The sequence below is a fragment of the Diabrotica virgifera genome, chromosome 9, assembly GCF_917563875.1.
Source record: "Diabrotica virgifera virgifera chromosome 9, PGI_DIABVI_V3a".
NCBI lineage: Eukaryota > Metazoa > Arthropoda > Insecta > Coleoptera > Chrysomelidae > Diabrotica > Diabrotica virgifera.
In genome coordinates this window covers 67,005,888-67,021,523 of record NC_065451.1, presented here as the reverse complement: position 1 = coordinate 67,021,523, position 15,636 = coordinate 67,005,888, and the positions used below count along the sequence as shown (strand labels likewise).

General features: G+C 34.7%; 1 protein-coding gene across 1 annotated transcript in view; it reads right to left on the bottom strand.

Annotated features, from left to right (window-relative positions):
* Positions 1-2,358: 2,358 nt before the first annotated feature.
* LOC126892468 (gastrula zinc finger protein XlCGF57.1-like) overlaps positions 2,359-15,636 on the bottom strand; it is a 50,983-nt gene continuing 37,705 nt past the window's right edge. The window contains exon 2 of the mRNA XM_050661999.1: positions 2,359-5,803. Within this exon, the coding sequence (XP_050517956.1) occupies positions 4,146-5,803 (1,658 nt within the window). The 3' untranslated portion in view covers positions 2,359-4,145. The remainder of the gene's footprint in view (positions 5,804-15,636) is intronic.

The window sequence follows — 15,636 nt, the reverse complement described above, 5'->3', positions numbered from 1 at the left end:
CCTATATTGCCTTAGTACTTAGCATACTTAGTACTCACTATTTACCACCTTTTGCCTCTAGTATGCTGGTAGGAACTACAAATTGTAAATAGATGTTACCTGTTTTTTGTTCCAATTTTTGTTCTTGTATAGTGTCAAAAACATTCAAGACAACAAACACATTGAGATCTATTTTATCTGTCTAAAACTAAACCTAACAATGAAAAAAAAAAGAACAAAGAATTGTATTTATAAAATACCTTGTGAATGCGAACAATTTTACTTAGGTGAAACATCAAGACCATTAAACGTTAGAATAAGTGAACATCAGTCTTATATTAAAAATAGAGAATTTGATAGATCTCAAATATGTAAACACGCATGGGACAGTGAACATAGAGTGCAGTGGAAAGGTTAAGTATAGTCCTGAAAGAAACAGATAGTAAAAAGAGTTATATCAAAGAAGCGGCTCTAATTATGCTAAATGAAACCAACTGTGTCGCAAATTCCTCGATAGAATGCAGTAGGATGAGGTTACTTACACTAAAAGAGAAAGTTAATCGAAAGAAAATACCACGATTATAAGTCAATAACTATCGAGGATAGTACATATTTTATATATCTATGTATTATATACATACATATAAAATCAAAATTTTGGTGTTAGTTTTGAGAGTAAACTGAAAGTAAGACCAAATACTTACAATGTCGGGATAGTATCATGAGGTTTTTTTCCCGGTTTTTCCTCGTGATCTACTATGGAATCACTAACGTGAGAATTTTACTGTCACCATTGCCTGTGGTTGTCTTTTTAAAGACAAATCGCATGCTATGATTTTCTGTGACGAATATTCTTGAGTTAAAGTTGATTTCATGTAATCGAATGAACTATCTTTCAATATAGTCGTCCCAGGAACGCAATTCATAAATGTTGGCAATATCATTTTAAAGTCTTCTACTTTAAAATGTATAATAATATTATATATTAAATGTCTGAATTACCGATATGAATGAGTCAGATCCGATGTGGACTTCGAAACGTCAATAATTTTTTCAGTTAAATTGTGGCTTAGTTCCCATTTAGAATAATAAATTACATAAATGCCACAAAGAAATAGCTTCGGAATAATATTGGGAATAAATAAACAAAATTTCAAAAAAAAAAATCATCAGAACTTTGAACTGATCAAATTTAAATATATATTACTAGATCGATTACTAAGCGTTAATAGTCGTAGAAGTGTCTTTTACTTGAGCATTTCAGCATAACTACTTTAAATACCTTTTATTAATCATTGGAAGTTTCAGTTAATAAATTTATATCCTAGTAATCTCTAATTTATATTATTTTATCATTGGTAGTATCCAGTGTAAATACTAAGCTTTATTAGTAATATTTGCTTTTACTTAAGAACTTTGGACGTAACTACGCCTACCACTTATTTGGCGTAGTACATTGCAGTTACAACTAAAACATCTTAGCATTATTAGTATTTTTCGTTGTAAATTTGGCAGTATCTGGTATAATTAATGTATAATAATAAATTTTATTATTAAAACAATACATTCAGCTAAAGAAAAAAATAAGAAACTCAATAAAAAAGGTTTGAAGGTTTTACCTAATAAAAATCCAAAATAAATGACGTTTAAACTTTAAACGTCGTTTTCTCAGTTTGAGGTCTAATGTAGATACCCCCTTTGCGCTTAGAAGGGCAGTATTACCATCCTGCGCAGTACCATGGAACGTATTATTTCGTTCCCATGGAACCCATGGAACGTTAATTATCTAGTAACGTGATCGTTACATGACGGTTCTTGGTTGTGTTGGAACAAACCTAAAGTTATAATTGACGTTTACTTAGCCGACATAAATTAATAAAATGAAATACTGCCAATTTCAATCATTCGGTAATCGTACGGTACTCACCGGTAGCCTAAATTCTTTTTCGGTAATTACAACTTAATTAAAAATTAATTAAATATTGACCGTATATCTAGCCGACACTAATAGAAATATTCACTTCTAAACAAAAACTCATTGACAAAACGATAGAGAATCGTTTGGTAGAAACGAAAATAGAAAAATATTTATTCGGTAATCAATAGTTACTGAGAAAATTACAAAAAACAAGTAGTGCAATTCAAAATATAATCGCGACATGTGCGCCGACGTATTCGCGCACCCCCACCCCCATCCGTCGTATCCGCCATGTTGGCAGGCATATTGATTATATTTTGAATTGCGCTACTTGTTTTTTGTAATTTTCTCAGTAACTATTGATTACCGAATAAATATTTTTCTATTTTCGTTTCTACCAAACGATTCTCTATCGTTTTGTCAATGAGTTTTTGTTTAGAAGTGAATATTTCTATTAATGTCGGCTAGATATACGGTCAATATTTAATTAATTAAGTTGTAATTACCGAAAAATGAATTTAGGCTACCGATGAGTACCGTACGATTACCGAATGTTTAAAATTGGCAGTATTTCATTTTATTAATTTATGTCGGCTAAGTAAACGTCAACAGTTATAACCAATTTTCTATGAAAATCATAACAAGTTCAGCTCCCTGCATGATACTATAAATAACGAGATAGTATTTTCCCATAGCTCAAATAAGTCCGAGTTCTCGCATGATGGCGTAACTGGAGACCGGAAGTTGAATTTGAATTCTTGTTAAAGTTAAATGGGATTTGTATGCATTATGTGATGAAATTATTCAATTAGCAAAATAATATTAAACTTCAATGTATTCGAAAAAAATTTAGTGTCGACATTCCTGTAAAAATAACTGTCAAAGATAAAATATAAAATACACTTAGCTTACAATCGCGAACAATACTAATTGGACACTACGAATGATTACGAATCATTACGAACTTGCAGACCTCCACTTACGTCACGACTTCAGGATGTGCAATTATCTTGTTATTAATTATTATTATAAAATTAATTATCTTCTTCTTTGGGGCTATGTCCTTGACATAGCCAGTTAACTCAGGAAAAAGAAGAAGTTGTCATTTGTCAAATAACCTCTACCTTCTTCTTATTCTTTTTTTGGACTGTTCTTGACAATTTACCCAGTGGAAGAAAACTGTATCGTTAAATCTGAATTCTACATCTTTAATCACTGTGTGCTAGGTGGCGCCAGCAATAACTATAAAAATTAACTATAAAATTCCACCTGTTGTCAATATGGTGGTATGGAAACGATATTTATTGTCGTTTTCTGTGCTACTTCGATTGATAACTTATTTTGTCTTTCGGTAAATGGTTCTAGTGCATCCGTGACATTTCTTTCTTTGCAATTCGGAAAGACCCAAAGTATGATGCCTGGGAAAGTCGAAGAGCAGAGGATATGCGCTTACTGATGAGGGGGAAAAGACCTTCGAAACCGGTATAGCCTCTTCCCGCACTCTCCGATTTAACCAGCGTATAATGCAGCTGCTGCATTTTCGTGTTGCAAAGAAATTGAAAATGTTTATATATTTTTAATTCATTTACTCTTTTGTTGAGTACTAAGAAATCTTTCTTGTTGGAACATTTACCACGCTGAGCAGATGAGTTGTGAATTATTTAAAATTCTCTTATCTTAATTTCCTCGGCATCCTGTATGATTTATATTTTTTGAAAATCTCGGGAGGTTGTAACCAAAGAAAGTATTCCACCTGTTGTCAATCTGGTGGTATGGGAACGATATTTATTGTCGTTTTCTGTGCTACTTCGATTGATAACTTATTTTGTTTTTACCTAAAATAATGTTACCCGGGCCGAAAAAATTGACTTTTATAAATTGTTTAAAATGTTTTTTTAATAAATGTAGCAATAACTCCGAAATTATGGCATTTAAGTATAGGCGAATAGGGAATACCATATGAAAAATAATTAGTATCCCTTAAGGATTCCAAAACTTAAAAAATATACAGGGTGTTCCATTTGAAATAAGACAGTTCATTAGATTTCCAGAAAAACTGAAGATTTGACAACAATGTAATTACCACTATAATATCGGCCGCACTAAAAGATCCTTACCTACCAAAATCTATAAAAATCGTTCTAACGGTTTCCGAGAAAATAACGTGTTGCCAGACTTTTTCGCAACCCTGTATCTATGTGATTTCAAATGACCGGCTTGAGGAAACTGCTTAAAACAAATTTTACACTTATAAGGTTTTTCTCCAGTGTGTCATCGTATGTGATTTCAAATGACCGGCTTGAGTAAACTGCTTAAAACAAATTTCACACTTGTGAGGTTTTTCTCCAGTGTGAGTCATCATATGTAATTTCAGATGATCTTTTAAAGAAAACTGCTTAAAACAAATTTCACAATTGTGAGGTTTTTCTACAGTGTGTGTCATCATATGCGATTTCAAACGACCGGCTTGACTAAACTTCTTAAAACATATTTCACACTTGTAAGGCTTTTCTCCAGTGTGCACTCTCAAATGTATTTTCAGATAACGTGCTTGACTAAACTGCTTAAAACAAATTTCACACTTGTAAGGCGATTCCCCAGTGTGCACTCTCAAATGTCTTTTCAAATTATCAGATCGACTAAATTGCTTAAAACAAACTTCACACTTGTAAGGTGCTTCTTCAGTGTGAAATTTCGTATGCTCATCCAAAGAAATTTTATGTCTGAACTGCTTAAAACAAATTTCACACTTGTAAGGTTTCTCCCCAGTGTGCACTCTCAAATGTTCTTTCAAATTACCTGCGTTTCTAAATTGCTTAAAACAAATTTCACACTTGTAAGGTTTTTCTCCAGTGTGAGTCATCATATGTGATTTCAAATGGCTGGCTTGAGTAAACGGCTTAAAACAAATTTCACACTTGTAAGGGTTTTCTCCAGTGTGCACTTTGAAATGTTTTTTCAACGAATCTGCTTGACTAAACTGCTTAAGACAAATTTCACACTTGTGAGGTTTTTCTCCAGTATGCACTTTCAAATGTGTTTTAAAATTACTTGCATAAATAAACTGTTTAAAACAAACTTTACACTTGTAAGGTGCTTCTCCAGTGTGAACTTTTGTATGCTCATCCAAAGAAATTTTATATCTGAACTGCTTAAAACAAATTTCACATTTGTAGGGTTTGTCTTCAGTGTGTATTCTCGAATGTTGTTTCAAACTACTTACGCGACTAAACTGCTTAAAACAAATTTCACACTTGTAAGTTTTTTCTCCAGTATGCACTCTCAAATGTATTTTCAAAGTACTTTGGAGACCAAACTGTTTAAAACAAATTTCACACTTGTAAGGCGATTCCCCAGTGTACACCCTCAAATGTCTTTTCAAAGTATCAGGTTGACTAAATTGCTTAAAACAAATCTCACACTTGTAAGGTGCTTCTCTAGTGTGAACTTTCGTATGCTCATCCAAAGAAATTTTATATCTGAACTGCTTAAAACAAATTTCACATTTGTAGGGTTTGTCTCCAGTGTGTATTCTCGAATGTGTTTTCAAACTACTTGCTTGACTAAAGATCTTAAAACAAATTTCACACTTGTGAGGTTTTTCTCCAGTATGCACTCTCAAATGTGTTTTCAAATTACTTACACCAATAAACTGTTTAAAACAGATTTCACACTTATAAGGCTTTTCTTCAGTGTGTACTTTCGAATGTGTTTTCAAACTATTTGCTTGGGTAAACTGCTTAGAACAAATTTCGCACTTGCAGGATCTTTTTCCAATCGCAACTTTCATATTTTGATTCAATGTTTTTTCTTCAGCTTGTGGACGCACATAATTTCTTTCGTACGAAGAATGTTCAGTAGTTAGTGTCTCCATAACTTCCATTTTGATTTCATTATGGGGATAACCTAAAATACAAACTAACTATAATATAAACATGTAAGGTACTAAGCTTTGTTTTTAAACCGAAAGGAGTAAACTAAAAAGACAGATTCACATCCAAGAAAGTTGTTCGAGCTATTTAAATATTGAAGTAATTTTATTTGTCTGTTTGATGCACACCCTGTATTCAAAGACCCAGGGCCGCCGCTACCATGTGTGCGAAGTGTGCATCGCACACGGGCGGCCCATTATAAAAAAGGCCAAAAGCAGGCCACTGATAATAATACTTTTTTTAAAACGAAAATAAATTCAAAAAATTAAATAGTAATTGTCATATATCAAGGTCATCAAAGACGTCTGGCAACGCAGCTGACAGCCCCCAGTCTGACTTATGTCACAACTCATGTCATGTCATATAATTTAAAATGTATAAAACTAATTAAATAAAAAGTAATAATCAAAGTACAGTGTATGAGTAAATTAGATTTTCCCGTTTACCTAATATTCAGAACATAACATGGTGGCAGCGGTAAACGGAAAACTAATGTTTAAAATAACTTTGTGTGAAAAGGTTATGTCAACGGTGTGATTTAGCGGTAATCATAAAAACATTTTCGGTTTTTTCTGATAAAAACACATTCAATTAGGGTGGTATAATACCTAGCTAGCTGTAGAATTTACTTTCTTAAAATGGCCGAGTCATTTGAACAGCGTAGAGCCCCTGAACAATTCGAATTCAAGGGTAACAATCTCCCAGCAAACTGGAAATTGTGGAAGCAAACATATCATATTTACATATTGGCTAGTGGGAAGTCAACTAAACCAGACAGCATAAAAATAGCAGTACTATTAAACTATTTAGGAGATGAGGGCATCGGTATCTATAACACCTTTGAGTATGAAGAAGGAGAAGACAAAAACAAATTGTCAGTAGTATTGGAAAAGTTTGATCAATACTGTGAGCCACTTAAAAATCAGGTATTGAGCACTACAAATTTTTCAAACTAAACCAGTTACAGGGTGAAACAATAGAACAATTTGTCATGGCATTGAAAGAGTTAGCAAATTCATGTGATTTTAAAGAAAAAGATGTATTGATACGGGATAGGATTGTCCTTGGAGTTATAGATGAAAGAATACAGGAGAAATTATTACAAAAGCCAGATCTTAGTTTAGCTGAAGCTATAAACATATCCAGGTCAATGGAATCAAGTGTTTTAACAAAGAGACAAATAGCGGCAGACAGTGCATCCGTGAGTGCAATTAATAAACAATACATGCCAAATAGTGATAGTGCGCGTAGTGCAACAAGTAGCAACTTTCAGAAAAATGAACAGTTTCGGTCTAAAGCAGAGCACAGCGGCAACAGTAAAAGTGCTGACATCAGAAGTGGGTTGGCTCCTGCTTTTTATAGAACTTGTGGCCACTGTAACGGTAAGGGTCACTATCGTAAATTTTGCCGCAGCATGAATAGAGTACACGAAATTTCCGAAAACCTGGAAGACAGTACTAAGGAATTAGAAGTGCGTATAGACTCTATTGACTGTTCTGAAAATGTCGTGTGGACAATAGACTCAGTTAATGCTATTGAGTGGTTTGAGAGGATATCTCTCATAGGTACTAAAACTAATTTCAAAATTGATACGGGCAGTCATGTAAACATTTTAAATTTTAGTGATTTTAAAAACTTAAATATTCCATCTAATAAACTTTCATTAACACGTGTAAAACTTTCATCATATTCTGGTAACAAAATAGACACTATCGGACAGATTTATATAAATTGTGAATATAATAATATCCAGAAAAAACTTTTATTTTATGTTCTAAGGGACCCCTACCCTAGTTCTATTCTGGGACTTAGTGCTGCTAATGATTTAAAAATATTAAACCTGAATGGCAATAATTGTGAAACTATTATAGACTCCGACAAACTCATTCCCATTCCAACTAGTGTAAATAACATTCTGTGCAAACATACAAAAGTTTTTTCAGGTATAGGACTTGTTGATATATGCTACAAAATAGCCTTAAGGGATGATGCTATTCCCCGAATTTCTGGTGCTAGAAAAATACCTGCTGCTCTTAATTCCAAAGTGAAGGAAAACTTGATGAAATGGTGGCTGAAAAAATTATTGTACCTGTAAGTGAGCCAACGGACTGGGTACACCCCATAGTAATAGCACCCAAGGCCAACGGCGATATCAGGGTGTGCATGGACCCTCGGTCCTTAAATGTTTATATTAGACGGGAAAATTTTCCAATCCCCACTCAAGATGTTCTGTTTAGCAAACTCTCTGGTGCGAAATATTTCTCATTACTTGATGCTTCTTCTGCATTTTTGCAAATCCCGCTTAGTGATGATAGCTCATTTCTTTGCACAATAGCAACCCCATTTGGCAGATATCGTTTTTTGAGGTTACCCTATGGCATTTCTTCAGCACCCGAAATATTCCAAAAATTTATTCAAGAAACCTTGGATGGGCTTTCAGATGTAATTGCATATTTTGATGACATCTTAATTTTTGGAAGATCTCTAGAGGAACATAACAAAAACTTAAACGCTGTCTTAAATAAAATTTCAGAATCTGGCTTGACCTTAAATTTAGATAAATCAAAATTCTGTGCTAGTCGTCTCAATTTCCTGGGACATGTGCTTAGTGAAAAAGGTGTGGAAGCAGATGAAAAAAAGATTTCTTCCATTGTAAATATGAAGGCTCCAAAAAATTGTAAAGAACTCCAAAGGTTTCTGGGAATGATCACATACCTTGCAAAATTTATTCCTAACCTCTCATCTGAAACAGCAGTGCTGAGAAAACTTCTGAGTAAAAAGAATGTATGGCAGTGGACTGCTAAAGAAACAAGATGTTTTGAACGACTTAAAAAACTTATAACGTCAACCCCAGTCCTGTCATTTTTCAATCCAAATCAAGCCGTCACACTTTCTGTTGATGCAAGTCCTTACGGTCTAGACGCCATGATAAGCCAAGACGACCATATTATTGAATTTGCCTCTGTATCACTAACCAGCTGTCAACAAAGATATAATCACATCGAGAAAGAATTATTGGCTGTAGTACATGGATGTGAGCGATTCCATTATTATTTGTTTGGTCGTAGGTTCAAGGTAGAAACTGATCACCGCCCGCTAGTAGGATTACTTAAAAAACCATTAGATGAACTCTCTCCCCGAATCCAACGACTAGTTTTTCGACTATTAAGATACGATTTTGAATTATCCTATGTTCCAGGCAAGCGGATGCATGTCCCTGATGCACTCAGCCGTGAACCAATCAACGATATTATCAATACTGATTATCTGGAGAACAACCTGAAGGTGTATTCTGTACTATCCACCACTCCAGACAATGAGGCCAGGCTTATTAAAGCTATTAATGAGGATGCTATTCTACATAAAGTCAAGTTTTATGCCCTAAATGGCTGGCCAACCCATAAAGCTAATGTTTCAAGTCCAATTAAAGCATACTGGACAATTCGAGATGATATATATATATATATATATATATATATATATATATGTTCATAAAGACATGCTTTTTTATCAAAACAGACTAATTATCCCATCTATTCTGAGGGAAGAGTTCTTAAATTTATTACACCGCACTCATCAGGGCATTGTTTCCACCAAAAAATTAGCAAACGACTGTGTATACTGGTCCGGTCTATCAGTAGATGTTGAAAACATTGTGTCAAATTGTTTAACTTGTCAGAAGTATGCAGTTTCAAATCCTAGGGAACCCCTGACCCCTAATGAAATTCCAATATTACCTTGGCAAAAAGTAGACATGGATTTTAAATCTTTAGGCAAGGAGGATTTCATTGTCCTTGTAGATTACTACAGCAAATTCACTATTGTCAACAAGTTAGCAAATAAAAGGGGATCAACTGTTTTGTCAACCCTAAAAAATATTTTTTCAATCAATGGAATTCCTCAAGAGATCTGTTCCGACAACGGTCCTCCATTCAATTCGTACGAGTTTCAACAATTTGCAAAGAAATATGACATTCTTCTAAACACTTCCAGTCCCAAATATCCCCGCTCAAATGGTATGGTCGAACGAGCCATACAAACAATAAAAGCTTTGTTAACTAAGGCTTATCAGGAAGGCGAAGACCCATTTCTAGCCATCCTACAGTACAGCATAACTCCCAAGTCTGATTTACCTGCTCCATGCCAATTACTAATGGGTCGGAGGCTCAGATCAATAATACCAGTCAAAACTGATGTCCTTAAACCTAACTTTCCAACTGTTCGTGTAAAGAAGGCACTCGAAAAAAGACAATATAGACAAAGGGTATATTATAACAAAGGAACGAAAAGGCTCCCAACCCTTGAAGTTGATCAACCAATTTTACTTCAAAAAGGAACCAGAGACTGGACACCAGCCGTTGTTAAACACCAATCAAGCCATGGAGATTATATAGTGCAGGCAGGTGATGGCCAATATCGAAGAAACCGATCGTTTCTAAAGCCACTAAACATCAGAAATCACCTTGAAGACCAAAACAATAACACCCCTCAAATCCATGTGGAAAATTCCCCTATTCGCACTATTCATTCGCCAAGCCAACCCACTTCTCAAGTGAGGGACCAAACTGCACTAACATCAAACCCAAACGACCCCAAAGGAGAAGAAAATGCAAGATTCACAAGAAGTGGACGTACTATAAAGCAGCCAGAAAGATTAAACTTATAATAATATTGTTTGTAATAGTATTCATACTAAATTTAATTTTTATTTTTAGAAGGGGCGTGTCATATATCAAGGTATCAAAGACGTCTGGCAACGCAGCTGACAGCCAGGTCCCCAGTTTGACTTATGTCACAGCTCATGTCATGTCATATAATTTAAAATGTATAAAACTAATTAAATAAAAAGTAATAATCAAAGTACAGTGTATGAGTAAATTAGATTTTTCCGTTTACCTAATATTCAGAACATAACAGTAATGATTCAGATATTTCTATAAACTCTAATATTCCAAACAATCTAAACAAAAATGGCAGAAAATGTTGTTTATTAAATATGAACTGCCCTTTTGCAGCTGAAGTCATAATCCGGGAATCAGGGGTGTAGTGGAGCCAGAATGCACCGGAACGCCGTTCCGGTACTGCTTTTTTGGGTTCCTCATACCCCGCGGAAAATTGACCACTGTAATGACAAGTAATATCACAAAGTCATAGCGTTCCGGTACTGCTTAATTTGCGACTACACCCCTGCCGGGAATGCTTTTTAATTCAAAGTGGCTGGCGGCTTTCGGACATTGATATTTTTATCAATGTGGTTCATATGCGATTTTTTAAAAATTCTGAACATTTATGATTTAAGAGAGTACGATATGATAATAGGATACTTTCCGAGAATTTAGATAAGTTCTTGTTAAGTTGTTCTCTTTAGACACGCTTTTGATAAACGATTTTGTTTGTAATATACATATAGTAGTGCCCGTTTCCTTGGTACACTACTGTATTTCAAATAGCCCTGGATCCCGCGTGCGAAAAAAAGTTGAATAATAGCAAGCTGAACATTTGTTATTAGCTTAACGGTGTCTATTTGGGCAAACTTTGATGTACGGGAACACTGGAACAGGTGAAGTTTTAATTTTGGAAGTTTAAAAATTTGGAAGGTCAGATTACAAAAACGTCCCATGTATTTTGTTGGACAGAACATCCAATTAATTTGTTACCCTTTCATTAAACTCTCATGCAAAAATCAGACTGCTATTACTAACCAACATTATTCCTGTCATTTGACATGTTCTTCGTGTTCCTCATTAAAATTCTGATTTTTGCAAGAGAGTTTAATGAAATGGTAACAAATCAATTGGAAGTTATATCATATTGGAACGATTTCGTAGTCTGACGTTCCAAATTTTTAACCTGTTCCCCAATTAAAACTTCCCCTGTTCCAGTGTCCCCATACATCAAAGTTTGTCCGACTAGACAAAATTAAGCTATTAACAAATTTTCAGCTATTAATAAACTTTTTTTTGGTACGCGGGATCCAGGCCTATATTTAAATATATTAGTTAACAATTAAGCAAGCCGAATGTTGTAAGTAGTCTTGTAAACAAAACTTACACATGTAGGTATTAGTGCAAGATGGCATTTCTGTGTATTATTATTGACATAATAATATTAACTTTCTTTGTTCCCTTCATACTCCACACAGAGTAAATGTAAATAAAAAATGAATAACCATTTTCAATTTCGTTGCAAAACGAAAACACAGCCGAACCCTATTCTAGCCCAATCAGAGAGTGCTGCAAGCACCCCTACCAGTTTCGAAACTTATTAGTCTATTATCAGGAGGCACATATGCTGCTCTCCCTGATGAAACCAAAACAAACCCCAGCTGTGTGGAGTATGAAGGGAACCATTCTCGTTGGAACTTTACCGCGCTGAGCAGATGGGACGTGAATTGTAAATTGTAGAATTCCCTCATCTTCCTTAGTCTCAGCATCCGTATGGCTTGCAAATTGTAGAAGCCTCGGAGGTGTAACCAGAGAAGGTTCCCATTGTTTTCATTCTGGTGGGATGTAGAATAGCATTATGTTGTTTTATGTGCCATTACAATGAAAACTTAGTCTTTTTGCTAGCAGTTGCCGCTAGGGCATCTATGCCATTTCGTTCGTTGCAATCCGGGACTGCACGCTGGGGTTTGTTTTGGTTTCATCAGGGAGAGCAGCATATGTGCCTCCTGATGAGAGACTAATAAGTTTCGAAACCGGTAGGGGTGCTTGTAGCACTCTCTGATTGGGCTAGAACAGGGTTCGGCTGTGTTTTCGTTTTGCAACGAAATTGCAAATGGTTATTCATTTTTTATTTACATTTACTCTGTGTGGAGTATGAAGGGAACCATTCTCGTTGGAACTTTACCGCGCTGAGCAGATGGGACGTGAATTGTAAATTGTAGAATTCCCTCATCTTCCTTAGTCTCAGCATCCGTATGGCTTGCAAATTGTAGAAGCCTCGGAGGTGTAACCAGAGAAGGTTCCCATTGTTTTCATTCTGGTGGGATGTAGAATAGCATTATGTTGTTTTATATGCCATTAGAGTGAAAACTTAGTCTTTTTACTAGCAGTTGCCGCTAGAGCATCTATGCCATTTCGTTCGTTGCAATCCGGGACTGCACGCTGGGGTTTGTTTTGGTTTCATCAGGGAGAGCAGCATATGTGCCTCCTGATGAGAGACTAATAAGTTTCGAAACCGGTAGGGGTGCTTGCAGCACTCTCTGATTGGGCTAGAATAGGGTTCGGCTGTGTTTTCGTTTTGCAACGAAATTGAAAATGGTTATTCATTTTTAAAATACCTATGTTGAAAACGTTTCAACTTGAAACGTCTAAAGTCTAAAGTGTTGGAAGGGGGCGGCACATATTACGTTGCACACGGGCGGCCAACACTTTAGCGGCGGCCCTGCAAAGACCGTTGAATTAAGAGGTTCAAACCATTGAGTAATGAATATTTTTCATAATATAAACACCCACACATTCTTCCGCTTACAGACGACTATTTATTTTGTTTTGATAATAATTAATTCAGAGAAATTATGTAATGTTTTTCAGCCGTTTGCTGAATAGACAAAAACTTTGCGATAGGCGATAGATACGCTGGGAGCAGAAATTAATCCAGGAATGACATTGGAAATAAGAAGTTCAAGAGATACCGGGCGTATATTTACAAATACTTTTTGTACATATTATGTCTGAATTCCATCCGAATTATCTTGCAACGGATAGTAGTTTTGCTTTCAAAAAATCAATAGAAATCAGTAGATTCTTTTTAGGCCCTGTAAATACAGTAAAACCTGTGTTACGGTTACCTGTCAAAATCGGCCACTTCTCGCCCGGTTTCATAATCAACTTAAAGTGAACATTAACTAAAGTTCACTTTAAAGTTGACATTAACCCATATATGAATTGTGATAAAGGTAGGTACCAACTTACTTAAAATTTAAAATCCACTTTAACTAATTATGAAACCGAGCGTTACAATCATTTTGAAAATTTTCCAAACCAATTATATAAAGATTTCCTTATTTAGATCTGGTATTTATTTCTCTGTTTCATTTCTCTGTCCATCTACTATCATCATCTACGTCCTGAATCTTATTTTCGGTAATGGGGTAAATACTATTAAAAAGCAAATTTTATTTTAGTGATAATAAAATGTTGAAATATACCAAACATCTAATAAAAAACATTGCCTACTAGAATTTTTTAAATAATATCAAAAATATACCAAAACAGTAGATATCTACTAAATGTGGCAACGCTGTTAAGGAGAATATTGCACTTCATTGCACTGGTCACATGACCTCTGTCACTCAATAAGAGGGTGCGTTCTAAAGTGGTTGGGATAGTCGGCCAGGCCGTGTTTGGTCGGCGATTGGACTTTTCGGTTGTCTCATCCGTCTAGGGTTGGTAATAAGGTATATTTTAAGTAATAATGTTTAATGCACCATTTTGGTTTTTTTGGGATGTAAAGAAAATATAAAAAATGCAGGCATTTTCTAATACCTTTAAAAGCACCTTCAATACATTAAATTTATACAAAACATCTTTAACATAAATTCTGGCTTTTATATTAAAATTAGATTTTTTTAAATTTGCATATTTTTTGTTAAAAAGGTCATAACAAATGGGCCCGTGTGTTTTTTAAAGGTGGAATATCCATATTTGACGGTAATCTGAGATGCGTTTATAAATTTCACATCAGGTAAAGTCCTTATTTATGTATTTATATAAATTTAAATACCGAATATGATGTCAAAATAGTTTACTTTTTATATAGGTAAAAAAACATAACCAGTCCGACTCTTTGAACAACCATTGCACGCAGGCGCTTTTTATAGTCGCTTCAGTTGTCTTATGCAACGCTTAAGGTTGCCTAGGCAACGTCAAGACAACTCAAAAATCGTCCACCAAATTAGTGCAGAATTGGGTCGTCTTCTAGGCAATAACAACGTTGTAACAAAACGTTGCCACGCGGTAGATAACGTTGTCGCGTCGACAAATTGCTACTTGGGCATGATTACTGAGGACCAAAAGTCCATTAGAATAAACAAACTCTCCTTTGAATGAAATATTTGAAATTAAAAATCACACTAAATTTTCTCTTTTTTTTTCACCCCTGTACCTTATTAAAATAAACATTCCGCTACTCTGTGACTGATTTATTTCTTTACAAGATGACTAGAAATCAGACACCATTGTTACATGTACAGTACGTAGGTTAAGCGAATCAGCTATTTTAAAACCTTTCATTTTATTTATTTATTTGTACCACCCAAAATAAATATGTCCTTAGAAACAGTCTATCCACTTTAAACTAAACAAATTCATAATAAAACTCCAAGTTAGCCCTGATAAAACAATAAGAGAACGAAATACAAAATAAAATGACCTGAACTAACGTCAAACAGGTACCCCATGCCCTGCGAACTCAATGGAAAAAATTGGTTCCATATATATAGTGAGCTTCCGGAATTAGAGATGGCGACACATAATGTGGATCGCTAATATATGTGGTACAAGGCTAATTGAAAAGAAGAAGAATATTTGACAATTGAATGTCGAGTTGGACAGTTGTGTTTATTTGGTAACAGCGTTGCCACATTCAGCAGATTTCTACTTTTTTAATAGATTTTTGATATATATATTTTTTAATTCTAGTAGGCAATATTTTTTAGTAGGTTTTTGGTATACAGTGATGAGCACGCTAATAACCGGCAAAAAAGCTCAAAAGATGAAAAACATAATACATTGCGCAACAAAAAGAGATGAAACTAGTGGAGGTGGAAATTATCGTTATAAACGTACTATTAATTAACATTAC